Source organism: Staurois parvus, unplaced genomic scaffold, assembly GCF_062004578.1.
Source record: "Staurois parvus isolate SC_StPar_1 unplaced genomic scaffold, SC_StPar_1.0 ptg000670l, whole genome shotgun sequence".
Lineage (NCBI taxonomy): Eukaryota > Metazoa > Chordata > Amphibia > Anura > Ranidae > Staurois > Staurois parvus.
In genome coordinates, this window is record NW_028318466.1 from 3,666,341 (window position 1) to 3,685,385 (window position 19,045).

The window sequence follows — 19,045 nt, forward strand, 5'->3', positions numbered from 1 at the left end:
GCACCCATCCCAAGCAAGAGTTGGGCTCAATCATGAGGGCTATGTTAGGGGGTAGGTTGACAGTCAGTTTTAGGGGGAAGATTAAGTGTTAGTTCAGTGTAAGGCTACATCAAATATTCTTAAAGCGGAGCTCCACCCAAAAGGGGAAGTTCCGCTTTAAGGACTGCTCCTTAATACATAGCCTTTATACAGGGTATGTAGGATAGGTAGAAAGAGAGGGAGGGAACTTAAAGTGAATTTGACAGGTACCCGCTCCCATTTCCGATCCAATCTCCTAGGCGATTGGAAACGGAAAGGTGTCCTCCCTCCCTTTCTGTAGTCTTTTGGCACATGTGACCGGTCCCAGAAGACAACCGGTCCATTCACGAAGTGCAGTGCTACTCCCGCATGCGCAGTGGGTACCCGGCTGTGAAGCCGCAAGCTATCACAGCCGGGTGCCCACACTGAAGATACTGGCCTCCTGGAATACAGGACGGCTGGTGAAACAGGCTGCAGGGGACACACCACAAGACCGAGGGACAGGTAAGTGGCTGTTTTTGTAAAAGTCAGCAGCTACAGTTTTTGTAGCCGCTGACTTGTATTTTTTGACAGATGAGTGGAACTCCACTTTAAGTTCCCTCCCTCTCTTTGTACCTATCCTACATACCCTGTATAAAGGCTATGTATACTTTTAATACTTTCTTATCACACAATTCAGCAACTCTGGCTCACCTGTGGAGCACTTGACAACAGCTGTGAATCCTTGGAGCAATGACATCACCCATGGGCTCCCATGGCCCAGCTGTTGTCAGTGCTCCTTGCACTCCTCTGCAGCAGCTGCTCACTGACACGGGAGAGCCGGAGCTGCAGGATCACATGACTAGTGGATTAAAAAAAGGCAAGTATACAGATCTTCCTCCCTTTTTTTTTTTTAATATATATACCGGGTATGCAGGAATAGGTAAGAAGAGGGGGATGGCATTTTTGTTTTTTTTAAGTGTAGTTATTAGCTTTATCTTCCAGTTTGAGTGTTAGGCAAGCCATAGATGATGCAATTTTTCTTTCCTGATTGTAGGAAAGAAAACTGCTTGATTTCCCCATCAACAGTGTTGATGGGGGAATCCTTCCCGCAGAGCTATTGTGTTTTGCCGGTAGAGGAAGCCGTCTCCACTGGGAGAATACAGTAATTATTGCTAGCGGCCATGGCCGCAGTAATCACATGTAAACATTTGGCATGCTCCCAGGTTGATCGATGGATCGACTTAGGCGTAATCGGCCTGCCCATAGATTGTTGAAATCTCAGGTGGTCCCTGCTGAACCGGCCAAGATTTAAACCATCTATGACCGGCTTTAGAGTAATAATTGATAGGCCTAGGAAGTTAGCTGAGGGGTGGGTTGTTGTTTGTGTTTGTTCTCATATCAATATTTCAAGCCTAAATGCATCACAAGCTTCCAAAAACATTCTGAATAAATCACAAATTACTTTGAATAAAAGTTATAAAAAAGAAAAGAATACAAATAAACAAAGATGTAAACATTCTAAAATATGCTATAACCTCTCACTAACTGCAATCAAGTATCCTACACATTTTCTGGAGACCTAATATACACAGAAATAAAGTAAATTAGGGTCCTCTTAGACATTTATGTGCCTGTCTAGAAGAGGTTTATGTAGCTGGAAAAAAAATTATTTTCAAACCTTGTAAATTGTGTTTTTACTCCTAATCTGATGCTCGTTTGCAGTAATGTCTTGTTAACATAAGGTATCATTTTTACAGGAAGGAAAATATAATTTTCTTCCTTCCTTCATGTGTTTATATGTATTTCAGGAGGCCCGGCAGAAATTCCGCTCTGTGCTGACAGAAGCTACCCTGAGGTTGGATGAGATGGTAAAGAAAATTGGAAAATCTGTGGAAGATTCCAAACCATACTGGGAAGCCAGGAAAGTAGCCAGACAGGTATGTCTTTCTGGCAACACTTTACACTCTGTAAACCACATGCAGTTGGATGCTCCAGGGAGTATAGAGATTTTTTTTTTCTTTTGTCTCACTGGGCACGCATAGAAGTATTGAATAAATGCCTTCGGCTGTTCTAGATCATTTGTAAACTTTTAACCTTTCGAAATATCCTTGAAAATGTGTGTAGTCTTTGTTAAGGTGGAACTGAAATTAGGAACTCCAAATTTGCAAGTCAACACTCAAAGCACATGAGACCCCTGCGTCAAAGAAAGAAGGATATGTGTCATGAAGTTTTAGAGCAATTCTAATCTGCAATAATTAAAATGCAAGTAAATGGAGTGTTTTTATGATGTGACTGCTGTCCTATTTTTTTCATCAGTAGAGGAGAGCTGTGGTTATCAGTAGTTCATCACTTCCATTGATGATGGACAGGCTTTTCCTATGGCAGTAAGTACTTGCATTGTGTGCATCTACACATATAGCTGCAGTACATTTGCAGGGGTGCTGAGAAGGGTGACAATGCTCTGTTTTATTAGATGCAGTCTAGTAAGCGTTGTCACCTTGCGTTGTTACCACAGCAATAAGTGGCAGCATATCAAGCGTATATTAAAAACCTAGCAATTTAAATAAGAAAAACTCTATTTTGTGCAAGTTTAGAAGTCCTTTGCCTGTAGTTTGCTTAAATTACAATTTTAGGTTTACATATACTTTAAATAAAAATCATATCTAGGAGCAAATTGATTTCCTATATATATCCAGCTGCTAGAATTGCAAGATGTTGGCATAAATCAAAAATTCCTTTGTAGTTGATTATGAACAAACTTAATTGGATCATGATTAATGATCGATTAATGAGCATGTTAAATAATTCATTCATTCATTAAGTGTGAGGTTACATGGGGTCCGTAGATTCAATATATTTGTTCTTTTCCAATTAAAAATTATGGAAAAAAAAATGACAAAACAAAAGTATAACATTATATTACAGGATTGTGTAAAAAAAACGCAATAACAGTTACAGGTGTTTGCCAGATATGGTGCCGTGGTGGCCCTCTATGGTTGGGTTGTACTGAGAAGAAAACATGAAAATCTTCATGGTATATCCATAATGAGCGGTAATTGCTTGTTGGATAGGTCTGAAGATTGTTGACAATCTGCTTCAAAGATCATATAGATATGTGCAGAGGTCAATGGGAGCAACCAGGAGACGGCTCTGTTATGCTCCTCAGTAGCCACTAGAGATAGCTAGGATTAGTCCATGGAGTGTGCATCATCAGACCAGGGGTGGATTGGAAACTCGGGCACTGCCCGAGGGCCCGGGGTCAGTAGGGGGCCCCATGAGATGCCCCTGGTACTTTTTTCATAGGCTTTTTTGAGTTTGGCCAAGGACACAGGGGCCCCATGATCCCCTATTGCCTGGGGGCCCCATGAGTTGTCAGTCTACCCCTGCATCAGACAGTAAAGTCTTGTGGTGCTCATCAAATAAGCTTCCCATATGTACATTGCAGCATGTATAGTATGAGGATCCAAAAATTCATTTAGGATGAATAGTAATGTATGCCTAGTATATTAAAGATGGTGCAGAAATCCATCTTTAATGGATGACGACTCTGCCCAAAGACCTGATGCAGAGTCGTCATCCATTTCTTCTCTTGGCTTTTCGCCTTTCTTATCCTTCATTTTCTTTTCCATTTTCTTTTCCATTTCAATCCTCTTTGTATTTTCATATGAATTTTTTGTATGATGGTTGAAATTATTGTACTATAAATGAAGGATATGTTTAGATTCCCTTTTGTCATTACCTTTCCCTATTCCTTAGTATTCAAAAAAAACTATAAAAGGTTGCAGTGATCTGATTGGGGGATTTTTGTAGTGCTGGAGGAGATACAGTTTAGTTTGTAATTTTTGGATCTTTATGATCATGTTGATGTGAGAACAACTGAAGTGAAAGGAAATAAGCTCCTTGAGGGCAGGGACTGATGTGAAATGACGGCACTATAGTGAAATGACGGCACTATAGAAGTACCTGTACTAATAAATAATAAATGAAGAGCTGAAATCACTTTCTCTTTACATTTATAACTCTATATGGCATATGAATCCTGATGATGCCAGGATATGGATGTATTCACTCTCATGTACAATCTCACTCTCACAAAAACAATACAAATTTTGAAATATAAGGAATTCATATCTCAGATCAGAATCAGCAGGTGTATAGAACATTTGAAAAAGAAAAAACACCTCTGTAGTGAAATAGGAATTCAATACCTGGGTGGAAAGTGGTTATGTAAATGACAAAGTTGGCTTAATAAAATGTTTTATTAAATACACCTATTGCAGTACAAAAATATCAAAGCTGCAAATTTTCAAAAAATCCTGCACCCAGCATCACAAGAGCACTTCATTAACTAAAGACACCGTAACATTCACTCTGTTTTCTTTGCTTCTCCCTGAGCTAGACCGGCACAGGACTGCTAGACCGCTACATGGACTTCCATTAACCACCTGCACATGAACAGTGGACATACCAGCCAACTGTTTCTAGAAGTCTATACAGCTGCCTCGTAGTTGTGCAGTTCTACTGGCTCAAAAAAGCATAGAAAACAGTCCATGCCCTGTAGGTAAGCTGTTACTATAGATCTTTATTGATGCAAGTGCTTGGAAGGGCCTCTCCAAAATATAGGTCATCATACCTGTTCCACTGTAAAGAGATTTATAAAAGATTATGGTAGGATCTAGAATTTTTTTTTAAACAAAAGAAACCTGTTATTTTTATGTTTTATACATTCTTCAATGTCAGTCCATTTAATGCTGCCAAAATGAAGTTTTCTATTTCAATAGGAGAGATTTACATATGAATCCTAGATAAATTTACGTTTCTAGTTTTTTTTATTAAGGGCTCATGTACACGGGGCATTTGGAAAACTCTTCTGACTACTGGAAAACGTAGGTTAAAAAACCATCAGTTTAGTCACATTTGCATACCGCGTTTATGTGCGTTTAGAAGCGTTTTTAAAAGAGAACCTCAGGAGACCTTCCCAAATGCCCAGAATGCACTGAAAAATAGTAAAATATTAACGATTTCAGACATTTTTGAGAGGAATAGAGAGAGCAGAAGCAGAGAGAGCAGTATGTGTTGACATTGCCTGTCTTCTGCTTGTATTCACTATGGATCCAATCATGACCATAATGCAGCACGTTCTACCATTTTTTCCATCATGTAAAACCTGGAACTGACTGCGCTGGTATACTAGGTCCGTTTGAATACATGGATAATCCTTTGCATGTGTTTCTGATGATGAAAAAAGGCTCTGGACATGGAAAAGTTAAACGCTTCTAAATGCAGTTAAGCACGTTTACAAGCGTTTGGCGTTTGAAACACTGGTAAAATCTACTCCTGAACGCAAGTTTGGTGTGATAAAAAAAAAATGACTGTAAACTCAACTGCCTGTAAACAACATAGTGTACATGGACACATAGGTAAACATTAACCTCCGTAGTGGTATTCCCGAGTGTAGCTCGGGGTAAAATTTGAGTACCAAGAGCGGTAACCCCGAGCTACACTCGGGCTTACCATGCGGCGTTGCTCAGGGGGTCCCTGCAGCACTTACCTTGTCCTTCGCTCCCGCGATGTGTCCCCTGCAGCGTCCCCGGCCATCTCCTCCGACCGATGCCGGCATCCGGCTTCTGTGTTCCGGTCCCTGTCACGTCGGGACGTACAGGCGCGGGAACCGGTGGCAAATTTGAAATTTTTAAAAAATTTAATTTTTTTTTAAATGATTATTACATAGTAAAACATTGCTGTTTCAATGCATTTCACATACATTTTGTCCCTACTGCTTTGTCCTGTGCCCTGCCTGCATTTTGACTGTTCTTTCCACCTGGAAACTTAGAAAAGTCCATGGCGTCCAAAAAGCGCCCCTTTACATCAAAAGCGGTTTTAGACCGGCTAGAGAACAGCGATAGTAAATCAGAACCACTTGCAGAATTGAGTGATGATTTGTGGGGAAATTCATCATCAGACACTGAAAACGATTTTGCGACTTTGCTCAGCGATGTGCGAATTTGCCTCTGTATTTCAAATTTCAGTGTTTTTGGTTTGATTATATTATTGAATTAAATTTATTATTATATTATTTTTTATGATTTATTAAATTATAATTTATGATTTCGTGTTTCAAATTTTATCATATCCGGGATGTTTAATAGACTCTTGTTCGTACAGATTTCAGTGAGTTATTCCTAAAAATTACAGCCTACAATAAAAGACTACATATTTCCATGCAAAAAAATGGTACCGCTTTCAGCACAACAAATCGGAAAAAATCAGACCGCCGAGGAGGTTAAGAAGAGTTCAGGGGCTGCTGAAAAAAAAACACTCAACAGACCCTGAATGTCAGTTTAGGAGCTGCAGTGTACATGAGCCCTAAGTAGGGAACGTTCCCCACTTTGGTTTGTGTTTCTGCTGTCTGAGACCTCATTAGGAAGCCTGAGCTGCCTGAAGACCATTCTGCAACATTAAAATGTAACATTTTGCAGCTGTCACCAGCACAGCAGTAGCCCTTTATGCTTTATCCAAGACGACATCAAAAATAGTTAGGATTGGAGTTTCCTTACATGATTAGCTTAAAAAAAAAAAAATCCTCCTACTAGTTTCACCCCTGTCACAGCTGAAGGATTTTTCTAGTTTATATCTCTAATAGGTTTATAAACGTGGCATTAGGTTTACAGTAAGGCCAAATAAATATCAGAGTTTGAGTTGCTAGAAATGTGCATCTTTAGATTTAAAACATGTAGATAATCTTGTTAAAACTGGTAGCCTAAACACTGTAAATGTTTCATCTGATCATTCTGTGACCACTATGTCATGTCACTTCCTGCTTAGGTTTCAGTGTTGTCATGTCCATCTAGAACCCATTTCATTAAATTTTTTTCCCACCTATTGTGATTCACATCCTCCTCTTCAAATGAGGAATGATGTCATTAACATCTGGTCTCTCCAAACAATCAAGAGGAACGTAAAACTAGGTCATACTTTTGTGGCCGTTTAGACACTTGTAGTCAGTTTTTGTATTTTAACAGGAATCAAATTAAACACCAATCCATATTTCCAAAGCCTTGCATTTATGATGTTTTTTTGGACTTATTTATTATTTATTTATTTCAGGTACTTATATAGCGCCGTCAATTTACACAGCACTTTACATATAAAGAGAAAACAGGTGGCGCACACACCTAGTGCATTATCCAAGGTTTATTGGAAAGAGTAAAAAATAATAAAATCGTACTCACAAACAAAGCATGTATCTAAAAAGCATAGAAAAATGACGATGGCCACAACGGCAGGCAAGGTGTCCTCACTGTCAGTGTGGTCAAATGTCTGACGTGTTTCGGGGACGAATCCCTTTTCTCAGAGCTAATGACTTCAGCAGCCATTGCCCCATAGGCAGAAAGCACACTCCCACACCATCCCACTCAGGCATCACCAGCAAGGCTCCCACTTTTCATCCATTACACATCTGCATCAGAGGCTGGTCATTCGCTCTGAGGAAAGGGATTCGTCCCCGAAACGCATCAGACATTTGACCGCACTGACAGTGAGGACACCTTGCCTGCCGTTGTGGCCATCGTCATTTTTCTATGCTTTATAGATACATGCTTCGTTTGTCAGTATGTTTTTATTATTTTTTACTCTTTACAATAAACCTCGGATAATGCACTAGTTGTGTGCGCCACCTGTTTTCTCTCTATCCAGTGGCTGATTTCCCCGTCTGAGGAGGGCTACACCCCTGAAGCATTTCCTTTTGGTTTTCGCTGTCCTGATACCCTTGGCTTCCCTTTTGGCTGTGCATATCCTGAGACACTGGAGAGTACATACGATATCCAGCGCTTTACATATATATATATTGTACATTCACATCAGTCCCTAACCCTCAAGGGGCATACAATCTAAGGTCCCTAACTCACATTCATACATACACATACTAGGGCCAATTTAGACAGGATCCAATTAACCTGCTAGCATGTACTTTGTTGTATTACAGGTGGAGTAATAAGCCTTTTAATTTTTGTGTTTTACAATCACGTATATTATTTTCACATTTGTAGTGCTGTATATTATTTGTTACATGTTTTTTTAATATTTTGCAAGACTTGACTATACTGATATTCATTTTGATTTGGCTATTTACATACAACCTTTTAATGTGATCTCTAAGGAGATAAGATAGGGGTCTCCTTTTTATTTAGCTGTTTTTATTGACTTTATTTCTTTGTTTTAAATACAATTATTTTATATATATATAATTAAAGATTATGTGGAGCTTAAGTGAAACTCTAACCAAAACTTTTTTTTTTTTTTATTCTTTGTCTATTGTACTTTTGTAATTGGCTAGGAAATGTCTCTGAATTCTATATCCGTATCTTTGTTTTTTTTTTCTCTATCCAAACATTGGATTATTATTTCTATCTTTAAAAAGCGAACTTGTTTTTATGATGCAGCTAGCAAGAAATGCTACTCTAGCTAGCTGAGCTATATTACAGACTTATCTAAGATAGGTGTCCGTTTATGACACAGAATAGCTGCGATTCAGAGGATCGCAGCTATTCTCTGGTTATTCACAGTTTATGACACTCAGGAGAATATGTTCAGCCCTTCGCTGGAGATCTGTGTTCTCCCTCTAGATTCTCCAGCCCAGAGCTGGAGGATCGGAGGGACCACAAACTAAGCAGAAATAATTTACCTCTGCTTAGTAAACTGATCTTTTACTGTAATCTCACAAGATTATAGTAAAATGAGCCGTTTTCCAGCGTTTGGAGACCGTTCTCCAGCGTTTGGAGATCGTTCTCCCTTCAGAGAACTGCTTCATAAAAGGCATTCACAGGAGAACTGTGTTCTCCGAGAATGCCGGAGAACTGAGCAGTGATCTATTACTGCTGGTTCATAAACGGACACCATAGTGTCTCAAGTCCCTGGAGAATTGGATTGTGTATTTGAGGCATCTCTGTTATTGCATAGAGAGGTTATTTATTGTGTTTTTATGTTTTTGTGTGCATTAAACAACATTTTGATGGAACTTTTACATTTTTCGTTGCCATTTTCTAGTGTCACCAGTCCATTCCTCATTCAGATTTGCAGGCTCTCCTTAGCTTGTATATGTATGTCTGCCACTGTTGGAAGTTTTTTCGCTGAATGACTTAAAATAAAACCAGTTATACAAGACATTGGGGCCATTTTTTTAAGCATAAGGCATGTGGGATTTTTATTATCGTGCTATCACACATGATAATACTTTTATGCAATTCATTAGGTTTTTTTGAATTCTGTATAAGAACAGAAATGCACATAGATTACTGCTCCTATCGCTTTATAGCTTCTGGAAGACCGGCATTTAAGGTTCTTTCAGGTGTCTATTGAGGAGATGAGAAAAAGCACACTATTTTGGTGGACACACTGTATGGTAAAATATTTATCTTCATGAGATTTGGTGTCAAGTTATTTCATGGGACAAAATGATGCCAAGCCTAAAATTTGTTTTAGAATTGTACAAATTGAAATTAGAAAATGGTTGAAAAAGGCAGTTACAGTAAGTCATGCAACTTAGTTAATGACCCTACTATAGGGTCAGTTTTGTTAGTTTTAAAATCTTTATATGAGCCTTTACCAAATACTGCTCTCTGAAAAAATATGAGCGCTGTTTCCGATCTTTGCTATTTTATGAATTAAATTAGTCACAGCAAATGTATAGAAGCTTATATGCACATTGTCATATTTATTATACTAAGAGCAATAAAACAACAACTTGTTTTGTGTAAAAAGGTGATCCTGACAGAGTGGTTTTACTTTGGAAACCCACAGGCTCCAGTGATAAAAATCCAACCTTGGTAGTTCTGTCATTGCTTAAAAACACTTATTTACTGTATGTGTTGTCTGTGAGTCTGTAAACATGTGGCCTTTCTAGTCTCTGGCTGAAATCTAGGCTATGTCAGGTTGGCTCAGATTTTGATGTGTTAGGTGTTGCAAAAAAGAAAAATAAAATCCCTGCCACAATGGCTCACTCCATGACATGAGGTATAAAAGTATGCATGGGGACGCGTCTTAAGCTAGATTGTCCCTAACGAAAATTAGTGTTTCCATCTTGGCTGTAGCAAGCCTGAACTAGGTTTGTTTTCTTGTTTTGTTCGGGTTCTCCTAAGCCAAAAGAATTGGTTTACTTCTGCATGGTACTGTTAAGTGTTCTCCAGTAGGTAGAGTGGGAAAATAAAAAGTATTGGATTGGCCAGTCTGGCCAGTCGTTGAGGGATTTATGCCGGGAAAGTGGGCTGATAAGAAAAATAAATATTTGGAGAGACCTTCAAGAAGGTGCATTTCCTCCCAGGCTTTGTCTAGAGAGGATTTAGGAGTGGAATTTCCTTGCATCTAAGGCTGCTGTCTGGGGAAGGCATGGCTCCAGTTTTTGCCTCCCCAGGACACTAGGCCTTGCCTGGAGGAGGAAGCCAGAGCCAAAAAAAGAGTATTTGTTCTTCTAACTGCCAACCTATAGTGTCCTAAACTGTGATAGAGGCTTGAATAGTCTCAACCTGGCCTGTGGCAGGGATTGAAAAAACTGAAAGGTAGCCAGCCTTCCAGGCCTACGTAATCTAAACCAGACTGTTGGAGAAGCCTAAAAAGTCTTACAGCTGATCTGTGGTAGAGGTCAAAAGATACTGAAATATAATAGTCTGTATGTGTGCACAGACTTCACTGAGAAGTCTACTTGGCAGAGTAATTTTTACCACTTTTTTTTGGGTATCCTATACCCCTCAACAGGGGCGGACTGGCAACTCATGGGGCCTCCGGGCAATAGGGGATCATGGAGCCCCTGTGTCCTTGCCCAAACTCAAAAAAGCCTATGAAAAAGGTACCAGGGGCATCTCATGGGGCCCCCTACTGACCCCGGGCCCACGGGCAGTGCCCGAGTTTCCAAATGGTCAGTCCGCCCCTGCCCCTCACCCTCTCTTCTCTAGACAATTAAACCAGAAAATTGCATGAAAAGCATTGTTGGGTCAGAAATGTGTCTGTAGGGCAGGTCACTGATAGTGAAAGCAGGAGCAGCAGTTCCTAAGAATTTCATTATTACAAGTGGATACATGTTACATTTTTAAGGTCTGATAGTCTAATCTTGTGAAATTTGCAAAAAAAGGTTTATTTCACAGTGGGTGTCTTCACTGGGGTCCTATTGGTTAAAGTAGATGTAGACCAGGGGTAGGCAACCTTTTAAAGAGTTGATCTACCTGAACAACCTGGAAGAAGTCAAAGATCACCGTGTCTCCTCCTCACACCTGATTTAAACCTCTAATTGCCGTACTACTGTGTCGCAGTCATGTGCATTGCACGGCAATCATGGGTTTAAATCAGGTGGTGAGGAGGCAAAATATTGCTTCTGCACCACCTGTCAAACACACTCTGATCGCTTTTCAGAGGAGCAGCAGTGCCTGCTGCACATGTGAAAAAGACTTAGTTGCATTCAGCACCCTTAGGGCTCTTTCACTTGTAAAGTTGGGGGGTGGAAAAACCCTATTCCCTTTAGCTGCTGAGGCAGCAACCAAAGGAGTACACATGCCACAGCAGGAATTAACCTCCCTTGTAGCTTTTGGTGTGTGCTGCCAGTTGCCACCCATTCAAGTAAATGGGGCCATTCTGCAGGCGTCCTGCAACTACATGCTTCTGCAGGTCCAAGGGGTTAAAGCAGGTGGTGAGAGAGCAGCACAACACTGCCTGCTTTAACCCCTTGTTTGCTGTACCACACAAGGTTACAGGGCAATTGCAGAGAAGCTGCTTGGCAGGAGCTACACCCACCAACCATGACAGAGCATTTAACTCCTGCTGCGACATGTGTACACCCCTGGCCACTGCAGTTAAAGGGGGTGCAGTTGGGGCAGGGGTGGTAAAAATACATCTTAACTATGGGGTTATACCACCCTACAAACTGCAAATGTAAATGAACCCTGATGTGCTGCGGTTTACCTGCACCTCGGGTGCAGCGCAGTGCATCTGCGACTTTCCTGGGTTAGCTGTGCTTTGCCATATACTTTTATTCTATCCTGTAGATGTGGCGCACTTTCTGAAAGTGCAGCAAACCCACAGGATATAATAGAAGTCCAAGGCTAAAGTGCAGCAAACGCTCAGGAAAGTTTCAGGTTCACTACACTGCACCCGTGATGTGGGTAAACCACAGCACATCAGTGTGAAAGAAGCCCTATACTATTATGCCCAGTGTATTGCTTCACACCAACCTGAAGATCTCTTCTTTCCGGCTGCTGGCACCACTCTGGAGACTGCTAGCTGGGATAAGAGGTGCAGTGCAGTTGGTATCACTCCGCATGGGACAGGAGCCAGCTCTTGCTCCCTAATACAGCTCCAACTTTACAAGTAGTCCCTTTGCATGGCACTCTTGGATGGCGGGTCAGGAAGCCCAGACTGCGATCTACCAGTCACTTGGCCACGATCTACGGGTTGCTGACCTCCGATCTAGACCCTCCTCACGACTTCAAATATTTAGCTATATACTTTCGAGTAATAATCATCCACCATGATCACTGGATTCCCAGCAAGGCCATAAACTACCAGGCCTGCCAAACATTCCCTATTTTGGTGAAATGTCATTGACTGGGTAAGAAGAATTTTTGTTTATGTATTCTGCATTAACATTAATAGATGAAGAACGTGTTGAACTTGGCCTTATTTTTGTATTAATTTCTGAATAATTGTACGACCGGGGCAATCTTTACTACTTGAAGTTTACCCATTTTAAAGTTGCAAAGAAAAAACGCAGTGATGCTTTTTTTAATCTGCATTTACTTTGCTTTCCTCATCTTGTGCTGAATGTGTTGGTAAAGATTTAAGCAGCTTCACACTGCAGAATTCCAAACCTGACACTTTAGCTTAGAGGAGGGGGTGTGAGAGATGTCTAATCAAGCACAAGATTCATTTTAATGCAGCACATTCCTGACTGTATTTTTAGCATCTCATCTTCTTCCTTTTTCAAACATCCACAAGAGACATTAGGGTGAAGCTGGAACAGTTATACTGACAGTACATTAATAGAAAATACATTAAGACTGATTTATTACAACTGGTGCCTTGAAAACTGGAACCGTCCCCTGTAGCAACTGTCTTTTTTTTTCCTAATACATGTTTGAAACTGTAAATTAACTTTATGGATACCAGCTTAATTTTCAGTGTCACATTTTCTTGTTCTGCCTCAAAGAATGAAATTTATTTTTTTAATTGCTGCATAATAGATGCTAGCATTGGTTTCTCCAACTGGTCACAGGAAAATGAAGTATGAAATGTTGGTTTATGGGGAACACCCTCATTCTCCCTGATGTAGTACTGATGTAGTATTGATTGCTTATATTCTGGGGAATGTTGAGATTACGGTCTTATTGTGAGTAGAGACCAATTCATACATATTTCCTATTCAATAATCTCATTGTTGTACTCTAGACAGTCTATGGTACCGTTCCTTTAGGAAACTCTCCTGTGCCGTAATTGGCACCCCATTTATACTACTACTCAGGGGCGGACTGACCATTTGGAAACTCTGGCACTGCCCGAGGGCCCAGGGTCAGTACGGGGCCCCATGAGATGCCCCTGGTACCTTTTTCATAGGCTTTTTTGAGTTTGGGCAAGGACACAGGGGCCCCATGATCCCCTATTGCCCAGGGGCCCCATGAGTTGTCAGTCCGCCCCTGCTACTACTGTACTACTATATCTAAGTAAATTACTTTAAATTATTATTTGAATGTGTACAGAGTTTAGAAAGGAAAAAGTCCTTTATTGTGCAAATATTTTTTTGTTGCTACCCAACCAGCAGGGAAATTTAAATGGGCATAATTTCTACAATTGGCATAACGAAAGAACCAAAGATAATTTAAAATGCATAGATCACTACTCAGAACCTTCACAGCAATAAAGTAAATACGACGTAATAGATTTGAAACTAGTAGTCTACATTAAAGCCACAGTTTTGAAATAGCACAAGGAGGATGGCATTGCTGAATGGTACATTAATCAAAGTTGCCTGTAGGGTGAACAAACAAAAAGCTCCACTAAAAAGAGATTTTTAATGTTGTATGAACAAAACAGAGACCAAGGAGGCACAATTCTCTTGAGGGGACTTTAGAGCAGCACAGGCGAATGAAAGCCCATGTCTCGGGCAAGATCATTCAAGGGTTGAGGGGGTTGGAGGCGACTATTCCCTGGATTGCATGGCAAGAATAAAATGTTTTAGCTGGTAAGCTTGCCAATCCAGCAGCAGAAGTTCTATCATAGATTGGATAGACTGAGTTGTCTTCCAGGTACCCCTCCTTTCTAATATCCATAAGTCTAAAAATGTTGGAAGACCATAAAGGACAAAATCTAGCAGGTTGACATCCAGCAGCGAAGGCAGGGTTACCTATTACTGGCACCATTGGGACATTAGGTGGAATGTGAAATATGGCCAAAGCTTTTTTGGTTGTACTTCTTCTATGGATCATAGGAGTGCAGTTAGCTCTGCTCTCCTGTGACCCGTTTTCAGCCAACAGTGGGCTAAAGCCTGCTGTCGGCTGATGTCACAGAGCCAGTCCAGGGTCTGGAAAAATCAGGATCCACCCAGAAGTCTGAACCAGCACCAGTAATTCAACGAGAGCCTAAGCCAGCCACTCCCATCCCTTCCACAGCCCAGCGCTCCAGTGAGCACTGGAGGGGCAGAGCAAAGAGCCAGAGACTGACAGTCACAGTTCTCTGCTCACAGCAGAGGGGAAAATAGTTGTTGTTTTTTTAAAGCCCATACTTCTCTTTTAAATCTGTCATTAGGGGTGCTACAAATTCCTCAGTTGTTTCACTTGTTGCCAGCATATACAGTGGGGATCGAAAGTTTGGGCACCCCAGCTAAACATTTGTATTAATGTGCATAAAGAAGCCAAGGAAAGATGGAAAAAATCTCCAAAAGGCATCAAATTACAGATTAGACATTCTTATAATATGTCAACAAAAGTTAGATTTTATTTCCATCATTTACACTTTCAAAATAACAGAAAACAAAAAAATGGCGTCTGCAAAAGTTTGGGCACCCTGCAGAGTTAATATCTTGTACTGCCCCCTTTGGCAAGTATCACAGCTTGTAAACGCTTTTTGTAGCCAGCCAAGAGTCTTTCAATTCTTGTTTGAGGTATCTTTGCCCATTCTTTCTTACAAAAGTCTTCCAGTTCTTTGAGATTTCTGGGGGCTTCTTGCAGATAGCTTGGCTTCACATAGGCGTCTTCTAATTGTAACAGTACTCACAGGTAACTTTACACCTTCTTTGATCTTCCTGGAGCTGATTGTTGGTTGAGTCCTTGCCATTTTGGCTATTCTATCCATTCGAATGGTAGTTTTTCTCTTTCTTCCACGTCTTTCAGGTTTTGGTTGCCATTTTAAAGCATTTGTGATCATTTTAGCTGAGCAGCCTATCATTTTCTGCACTTGTTTATATGTTTTCCCCTCTCCAATCAACTTTTTAATCAAGGTACGCTGTTCTTCTGAACAATGTCTGGAACGACCCATTTTCCTCAGAATTTCAGAGAGAAATGCACTGTAACCAGCATGTACAACATTTGCTGCCTTCCTTCCTTAAATAAGGGCAATAAATGCCACCTGTTTTTCAAAGAATGAATGACCTCACTAATAGAACTCCACACTGCTATTATTTTGAACATGCCCCTTTCAGTGAGTGATTCAATTACACAGAATCAGCAGCATGCATGTCATGACTGTTGGGTCTGTTGGATTTCTATTACTCTACTACACCTGCTAGTAAATCATTTGCCATGTAGAAATATCATTTCTACCAAAAACAGTGATTGATCAGGTTAGTGATGTCTGACTGCTATTATTTTGAACACAACTGTAAGTGTGGTAAAAGCTATATATAAAATAACAATTATAATTACCGGTAATACTATCACTATATTAACCTCAAACAGTTTATAGAATACAAGTTTTTTTTTTTTTGCAAAAGTGGCCCTTTAGTATTAAAGTATACAGTATGTGAACTTTTACCTTGTAAAACCAACGCATTCAGTTTAAAATAAAAATGCAAGGCAAAACCTTTGTGTATAGATATTAAAAAACACAAATACTTTTTTTTTTTTCTTTTCCTATAGGGGATCACATGTCCTCTTTTCTCAGCTGCATAGGAGCTTTGAAAACTGGTGGGGTCAACAGGAGGCAAGGAGAAAACAGTACCTTGATCTTCCCAGTGAATAGCTGTGCAGTAAGGCATGTCAGTACAAGTCTTACCATTGGAGGACAGGAAGGCTGTTCTCCCAGCACAGGCAGAAACACAGTGAGGTGGATGTGGGTAGCATGGTCAGTTTGAAATAGGAAAGCAGGGGGACTGTCAGAATCAACAGATATTTAGTACAAAGAGAACAATAAAAGTACATGGTACGACATATATCAGAAATAATAAATGTTGGGCTAATATACTCATTTAAACGAAGCTCCACCCAAAAGGGGAATTCCGCTTTAATGCTTTGTCCCCCTCTGCCCATTAAGGATTGGCACCTTCAGGGAGCGTGTACCCGAATTTGACAGGTACCCGCTCCCACTTCCGCTGCGATCACCTAGGCCAGGGGTAGGCAACCTGTGGCTCTCTAGCTGTTGTGGAACTACATTTCCCATGAGGCATTGCAGAGATTACAAAACTGACAGTTACAGCTATGACTTGCAGAGGCATGATGGAACTTTGTAGTTCTGCGGCTCTCAGGTTGCCTACCCCTGGCCTAGGCGATTGGAAGAGGAAGTTGTCCTCCCTCCCTCCCTGTAGTCTTCTGGGACAAGTGACAGGTCCCAGAAGATGACAGGGCCATTTAGGAAGTGCAGCACTACTCCTGCATGTGAAGTGGGCACCCAGCTGTGAAGCCTCAAGCTGTCACAGCTGGGTGCCCACACTAAAGATGCCGGCGCCAGGGAGAGAAGACGGCCGGTGAAACCAGCCGTGGTGAGGACACCGCTGGATCAAGGAACAGGTAAGTGGCTGTATTTTAAAAGTCAGCAGCTACAGTTTTTGTACCTGCTGACTTTTATTTTTTTTTTGTAGCTGGAACTCTGCTTTAACTGCTGGATCGTGGAACTGGAATGCCCATGTGTTAATTAGGCATAATAAATTTTTAAAGTGTTTTATTCTAAGAACCTAATTTCCAATTTGCTGTGTGCGTTGTGTATACAAACAATGTCAATACTTCAATTTAACCACTTGCCCTCCTGAGGATTTACCCCCCTTCCTGACCAGGCCATTTTTTCCGTTCCGGTGCTTCATTACTGTAACTGACAGTTTGCGCGGTCATGTAACGCTGTACCCAAATGAAATTTATGTCCCCACCCACGAATAGAGCTTTCTTTTGGTGGTATTTGATCGCCTCTGTGTTTTTGTGGTTTTTTTTTGTTTTTTTTTGGGGGGGGGCTATAAAAAAAAAAAAAAAAAACAACAATTTTAAGAAAAAAACTATATCTTTTGACTTTTTGCTATTAAACATGTCCAGCAAAAAAAATGTAAATAAAATTGTCATAAATTTAGTCCAAAATGTATTCTGCAACATCTTTGCTAACAAAAAAATACCATTCCATGTAAATGAAATGGTTTAGGTGAATGTTATAACGTTTACAAATGGCGGTATATATACTGGGATATTTTTTTTTTTTTTTTGGTTTACTAGTGATTGCAGCAATCAGCAACTTATAGCGGGACTGTGACGGGCATTCTGGCACTGGTGGGAACTGACTTGGTGTCACTGACATCCCCAGTGACAGCAATAAAGTGATCAGTGCTAATAAAAAAGCACTGACACTGTACTAATGGCACTGGTCAGGAAGGGGTTAACTGTGTGCTGTTTTGCTAGGGAATGTGTGTGTGCTCCTGCACTGTATGCAGGAGCTGACAGGGGAGAGAACTGTATTGTTTACATACAGTTCTCTCCCTCCATCGGTAATGCTCTGCGATCACTGGGTGCCGGCGAGTAATCACCATCCGGGACCCGGTGATTGACAGCCAAGGTGCACGCCCCCTACCCGGAATTGCAAAATCACATGTATGCAGTGGCGGGCTGACCATTGGGGAACTCGGGCACTGCCCGGGGTCAGTAGGGGGCCCCATGAGATGTCCCTGGTACCTTTTCAAATACTTTTGGGTGTAGTTTGAGTGTGGGCGAGGACACGGGCCCCATGATCCCCTATTGCCCGGGGGCCCCATGAGTTGTCAGTCCGCCCCTGCGTGTATGTATATATGATTTTGCACACCCCTGTCGCCCTGTAGCAGTATATCTGCTATAGGGTGGCGGGAGAGCGATTAATGCTGCTTTGTAAAGATATTGACTGGAGTAGGGATCAGTATTTGTCCTGAAAATGGATTCAACATGTTTGCTTGTCTGAAGTATACATCAATATGAAATAAAAGACTGACCGTTGCAAAGAAAAATCCCATGACTGTGTTCCTCTTATGCTTAATCAATTTTATAAAAGTATCTGGTCTTTTAGGTTTATTGGTCCTTTGTTGCCTCACCGGCAGTCTGTAGCAACTAAATAAAGCAAAATATTTCTGTAAGAGTAGTATCAATTTCTGACTTAGTAGTGATCCATTATGTATGAAAGCAAATGTGCCACAATCTAAGCAAAGGCTATGGCCAGACCCATTTTTTTGTTGAATTATGTGTGTAAAGAGACCAAGGTGTAAATTAGGCAGAAGACTATGAAAAGGGGCAAACTGTATTGATAATAGGGGGTGATGGGTAATCTATTGCAATATATCAAAAAATCAGCTAATGAGAGCATTAACAGGAACGTCCAACCACCACAAAGGTCCTACTTGGAAGCTGTTTCATAAGATATATTAGATGAATGCCTGGAAACACTTGCAGAAAATCTTAGCTGCTTGCTAGTGCTGATTCCACTACAAAATAGCGCTCCTACATAAAGTGCTTTTAAACCTCATTTTAAAATACTTCTCCATGGATGCTAAGCAATGTTTCAAGTATATCTAAACCCCAAAACAAAAATGTATGGCATTACAATCTAAGTCCTGAAAGTGTTACTAAACCCACAA

The 19,045-nt window shown here is 40.7% G+C and overlaps 1 protein-coding gene across 1 annotated transcript in view; it reads left to right on the plus strand.

Annotated features, from left to right (window-relative positions):
- SH3BP5 (SH3 domain binding protein 5) overlaps window positions 1-19,045 on the plus strand; it is a 117,347-nt gene that overhangs the window by 55,240 nt on the left and 43,062 nt on the right. The window contains exon 3 of the mRNA XM_089652074.1: window positions 1,809-1,937. Coding sequence (XP_089508200.1) covers window positions 1,809-1,937 — 129 coding nt within the window. The remainder of the gene's footprint in view (window positions 1-1,808; window positions 1,938-19,045) is intronic.